The 6081-nt window shown below is 41.5% G+C and overlaps 1 protein-coding gene across 2 annotated transcripts in view; it reads left to right on the top strand.

Annotated features, from left to right (window-relative positions):
- The window catches only part of LOC103383284 (sideroflexin-5-like), a 26685-nt gene that overhangs the window by 16954 nt on the left and 3650 nt on the right, over positions 1-6081 (top strand). Inside the window, exons 5-10 of one of the 2 annotated variants that reach the window (XM_025055298.1) lie at positions 4-39; positions 125-190; positions 510-600; positions 2561-2676; positions 2802-2887; positions 4460-4577. In XM_025055298.1, coding sequence (XP_024911066.1) covers positions 4-39; positions 125-190; positions 510-600; positions 2561-2676; positions 2802-2887; positions 4460-4577 — 513 coding nt within the window. Of the gene's footprint in view, positions 40-124; positions 191-509; positions 601-2560; positions 2677-2801; positions 2888-4459; positions 4578-6081 lie in introns of both variants that reach the window. The other variant, XM_008316344.3, reaches the window with a different exon arrangement.

The raw sequence follows: 6081 nt of genomic DNA, 5'->3' as shown, positions 1-6081 counted from the left end.
AACGCCTGCGTCAACTACTGTAACAGGAACGCCTCCCAGGTGAAGTCTGTCTGTGATAAGAACAGATTTAAAACCAAATATTAAAAACCCTCGTATCCACAGCTGTGTGTTTCTGTGACTGCAGCCGGCTCCACTGTCTACGTTTGTCCAAGGGTACATCGGAGCAGTGACCAGTGCCGTTTCCATAGCTGTGAGTCTGTCTGTTGACAACAATAAAGTCACATTTATTAACATCTCTCTCATCATCTCTGTCACATTCCTTAATTTTCCCAGAAAGCACCAGAAAGAGTCTTAAACCAGTTCACATCTGACTGTACATGAAAACAGAAAGCTATGTATGTGTTGGTGGATTGAGCTACAGGTGAAAGGCAGGCTCTAAGGTTAAAGGTCAACTGTGGTAATCTCTGAAATGTCATAAAGATTTTTTTGTGCGCGTGTGTGTGTGTATTGTAGTGTCATCTGTTTTCAGATGCTTGAATCTGTGTAAACCTGGTCAATCTGGTTTTCAGGTTGCCTTAAATGTGTTAATCCAGAAAGCAGAACGCTTTAATCCGACCTCCAGGATTCTGCTCCAGAGGTTTGTTCCCTTTCCAGCAGTGGGTAAGTCTGAGCCAAAATAAACTAATAAATACATAAAATATCTAGAGAAGATTAACCTGAGACAAATGTTTCTCTCCTGTAAACAACCGTTATTTAAAAACGTGAACAGAGAGAAACCAGACGGTTTGACGGTGCTGAATTACCAAACAGCAGTTGAGCATTTTCTAAATCTATATAAACTAACTTTTTTATGAACTACTAAAAACCATGTTTTAATAAAAAGGCTGTGAACAGAGTGAAGTGCTGAAGATTCACGTAGTGACCTGTTGTCATGTGACCAGAACACCGATGATGGCTACATGAGTCTTGTGTAGTTTTGATTTTTTTTATACCCAATTTCCAAAGTCAAAGGTTTAAATATTTTGATATTGTTCTTTTTTATTCCACACAGATTGAGGTTTTCCGCTCGCGTACATTCGCTCTATTGTCTGAACTCTGACATCTGAGTCTTTGTTCCGTCTCTGCAGCTCCACACGGGGGTTATTTTAGAAGGGGGCGGGGCATCCTAGTCGCTGTTCCCATCCCTCTCAGGGGTATAGACCCTGTCCCAGAATGCCCCAGGCTGCTGGCTCATAATTAAATTGTTTTGCTGGCGTTTGTGACCGAGGTGGTTGTGGTTTAATTAAATCATCAGCTTTGAGGCTGAGGCTGCTGTAATTGGCTGCTCGTTAAGACTCCGCTGCCACAAACAAATTGGATAATTATCACTAAAGTGGCTTCGATGTCACTGACCTCAAACCTCATTCACCTGCTCCTGGTTGTTCATTGTTGTTTTGAAAGCCGCACATAAAAAGGTCATTAAAACAGTTAATTGGAGCGTGCCAAAGCAAAGTGATGTTTGCTGCTTCATTTTGTTTGTTTACACGAGGCTAAATATATTTATAATAAAGTCATCATCATCATCATCATCATCATTATCAGAGGCCTGTCAGTCATCATCGTTTAAGTCCAACTAAATCAATTCATTTAAATTAAGTCATAATGATGTCAACAGGTAGGGTTTAGACCAGGGGCGCCCAACATGGAGATCGCAATCTACCTGTAGATCGCAAAGAGAACGCTAATAGATCATGAGAAATAAAAATATTCAAATATACATACTGTATCATTTTGTGTGTTGTAGTGACCATAGTACTACTACTTGCATTTCCTCAGTACTCCAACATTTAACATATACAGTATATTCAACGTATATTTAGTTTATATGGGTAAATATACTGTGTGTGTGTGTGTATATATATATACATATATATATATATATTTTTTTTTTTTTAATATACAGTAGGTTGATCACTTTAGCCTGGTCATTTGAATAGTAGCTTCCAAGCCAAAAACGTGTGGACACCCCTGGTTAAGATGAAGTTCAGACCCGTCTATCCATAAAGATGGCATCAGGACCTGGGTCAGAACCAGAGCCAACAGTGACTTTTTATCTTGCAATTTCTCTGTATTGTTGTGTTTTTTTTCCTCATGATCTGATTAGTTTTTCACACTACATTAACATACATTTGAGGTTTCACTGTCTCAGCTGAGCAAAGGTAAATATACCCTCCCTTTGGAAAACACAGAGGAAACAGCTGACGTTTACCTGTCTGTCACCATAGTTACACTGTGTTTGTGTGTGCGTCCCTGTGTGTGTGGGTGTGAACTCTAGACCATCAACACTCATATCATGTTTAAATCATGTTGTAGAGAAGGATTGAAGTTTTCAAATGTCATTGATTATTGGCTGTGTGTGAGAAAGAAAAGCTCTGTATTACACAGTGTTTACTGGCACTGTACGATACAGAGCAGTATTTGTCTCCCCCTGATTCTCAATGTACATGTTGACATAACGTACAATCAATAAGACAAATGACTGAGGCCAGAAATGTCTCCTACAGATATTTAATCCATGAACTGACCTTCAGACGCTCCTCCTTCCAAACACTTTTATCTGTCGGTCTTTCTACCCCTGCAGCCGGGGCAAACGTCTGTAACGTGGTTCTGATGAGACACTGGGAACTGTTGGAGGGAATCAGTGTTCTGGACCAGGACGGAAACGTGGTAGGAACGTCCAGAGTCGCCGCCAGACACGTACGAGTTCCTGTTCCGTTATTGGACCTTTTTTTTTTTTACCCCTGAACTTTGATTCCGTCCTGTTTCTGTTTTGTTCTGATCTTATCCCCTCTTTCTTACTGCGGTACCGATGGTTCCTCCAGGCACTGCTAGAAACAGCTCTGACCCGAGTGATTCTGCCAATGCCGATTCTGCTGCTGCCTCCGATTGTCATGTCCTTCCTAGAAAAGTAAGAAAATCTTTTTTATTATTATTAAAAAAAATATTCTCTGGTAAAAATCTGAGCCAAATTAAAAAAAACTTTGAAGGTGTGCGCAACTATAAGAATTTAAAAAAATATTCTCTGGTAAAAATTTTGAAGGTGTGCGCAACTATAAGAATTATTATTTTGAAATATTTGTTTTGAAACTGTGTAACAAACAGGATATGTTACGGCAGGCCTCCCTCAGTGCATTCACACCAATGAAAACACCTGGCAAATATGCCTTTGTCAGAGACAAACATTTCAAAATAAAAGCTTTTTTTTCAGTATTTTTGTTATGATCTCAGGGTGTGTACATTTAAATTAATTCCTGAATATTGAGACTTATCACACGACAGAACGGTCTTCATAAAGTTTCATTAGAAAGTCCATTCGTTCACTGGGTGTAACCTTTGAAAAGGACAAAAAAATAAATAAAAAAAATAACACTGGTCAAGCTCTTGGGGTGTGATCACACTGTGGGGCGTGGTCCCACGTTTGCGCAGTGCCATGTGACACCTGGGCATGAACTCACAGAGAGTGGGAGAGAAACAGAACGATGAGGGAGAAGTGAGTTCTTCACCTGCAATGAGTTGAAACAGGACAGAGTGATTGATGTGTCAGTGGGCGGGGCCACAATGACGGATGACTCTGCTGAAAACAGACTGAGGTTCCGTCACTGAGGTGGCTGACCTCCGTGTGCTTCACTTCCTGTGAGAAGATTCAAACAATGGAATTTGACACACACATTTATTTTCTTCGCTTCTGAAGATTGATCTGGTTTAAGCTGCAGCTACGACGTCGACGTCACCGACACCAGGGCAACAGTTCCACAGTCAGTGCTGCTCACCAATCAGCTCGCTGTTTGTTTTTTTCTTTTTGAATTTATGTCCTCGCTGGTTGGTTGTTGGCCTGTTTGTCCGGCAAAACTATTTCAGACATCTACAGAACTCTCTGAATCCATGAAACGGATCGAATATTTTTCTTTTGAATATTTTTTCTTTGAAAAATATTTCTCAAAAATGCTGAAAATGTTATATATATATTTATACTGTATACAGTATATATGTTCAGATCTTTGAACGCACCAATGTTCTTTAATCTGAATGTGATTCCAAAACCTCACAGCGGACTTTTCACCCAAGCGTGTGTGTGTGTGTGTGTGTGTGTGTGTGTTTCAGTGCATACACAGTCTAATTAAAGCCTGCAGCAGCATGTGTTAATGAGCTCCCTCATTAGTGGACGGCTCTGCTCGTTAGGAGGAGCAGGCGTCGCTGGTGGAGCAGAGACGGAGCGTCTCTTTCTTCAGCTCCTGCTGAGTTCATTCTCCCAAACTCCGAGGAGGAGATTATTGTGGGAGGGCAGCAGTAAGGAGGAGTGGGGAGAGGAGCGGTCACTGGAGAACTCTTCTCAGTGTTCTGGCTGAAACATGGTTTCATTTCTTCACCCAATAGTTGGCAGAATCCAAACAGATAAAATAAAATGTTATCGTTTGATGAACACGAACCAAGCGTTGCTTCAGCTGGACCTCAGTCTGTTCTGTCTTTACCGTGTTCCCAGACTTCCTGTCCTGCAGAGACGACCCAGGCTGGTACTTCCTGTCCACAGTTTGGTGTGTCTGGCAGCGTTTGGTCTGGCTCTTCCTCTGGCCATCAGTCTCTTCCCTCAGATGTCTCAGGTATGTTGTGTCACAGACGTCACTCCCTGATCGTCTGGTTGACCTTCAGCCTACAGGAAGTGATGCGTCTCCAACGGCCTTCTGACAAAACTTCATTTATCTCTGTCGAACAATAAGAGTCACAAAACGTTGTGTTTCGCGACATTAAAGTTTTTACTTTGGACATGAGACCTTAGCTGATCCTGACCCTCCCCCAACACTGTCTACACCAGTGATCATCAACTGGCGGCCTGTGGGCTCAATCCAGCCCATCAAACCGTCCAATCCGGCCCACGACTGAATTCCAAAATAAACAACAAATAATATTTTTAGACAAAAAAAATTATTTTTTGTTTTTGTTTTATAAAACTCCTGTCCCTCTTTTTTTTTTGTTTTGTTTTATAAAACTCCTGTCCCTCGAATGGATGAAGAAACAGACAAATACGTGTCAGGGACGTTATTAGGTCGACTTTGCTTTTCTGTGGTTGGATTTCTGTCTTTGGAAATTGTTCTGTATTTCTTAGTGGCGTCGATTTAAAAAACCAGGAAAGTTCCTCAAAGATCTTAAGTCAGTACGGAGGCGATAGCATCAGGCAGCAGCGAACGCGGCAGATTTGATGACTGCGCGTCCATAAATCGTATCTCTTCCTCCACCACCTTAAGGAAAGAACTCTTTAAGATAGAGATCTGGTAACAGAGGTGGTCGTTTAGGGGCAGTTAGCTCAAAGTCAAAGGGACAGTCTTGTTCTCAGCTTTTTTTCCTACCAGGTGACTTTGTGACTTGAGCTCAGCATCTCCGACTCAAAATGTTTAGGATTTAATTAATCAGAGACATATGGTAAAATCTTCAGACATATGTGTCACTGACAGTGCTGTGAAACAAACTCGCAGAAACCTGTTTTTCTTTTTGCGCTTTGGCAAAGAAACAGATGTAGGAAAAAAAACTGTCTCCAAAAACCAACATGAACCCCCTGCCACCCCCCCTTCCTGGCTAATGTGGACCCCCGCCTACTTAGTGTGTCCCACTTCCCAGTTTCACACCTTCCAGAAGCGTCTGATTAGGATTCAAGCTCCATCTGTCTCTGCTGAAAACATTAGCAGGAAGAAAAACTCAAATTAGACCTTCATCTGCCAAATTGGCTGTGTTTGCACATTAGCTGTAAATAACCAGAATTCACAGTCTTTAAGAATTATTTGATCACAAGTGGAACTGTTTCAAATCTTCGACTGAGTGAACACAAGTAAACCCACAAACACCTAAAACTGCAGCAGATATAGCAAGGTCAGAAATGTACTCTGAGAGAAATGACTGGAAACCATGTGACGTTAGCTCTGAGCCTCTCCTCCTGCCCCCGTCAGTAGAGGGCATCTCAACGCTTCGGTGAAATGGACAGTTATCTATAGCAACACCTGAGTGGAAATGTCTAAATAGATCCTTTTGTATCGAGGTCACACATATTTAAACCCTGTTAAAACAAATCAGACATGTTCTCAGACGTGTTCACCAGTGAAGAACTAAAGGGAA

The sequence above is a fragment of the Cynoglossus semilaevis genome, chromosome 1 (genome assembly GCF_000523025.1).
Source record: "Cynoglossus semilaevis isolate Cse_v1.0 chromosome 1, Cse_v1.0, whole genome shotgun sequence".
NCBI lineage: Eukaryota > Metazoa > Chordata > Actinopteri > Pleuronectiformes > Cynoglossidae > Cynoglossus > Cynoglossus semilaevis.
This window is presented reverse-complemented; position numbering and strand designations above follow the sequence as displayed.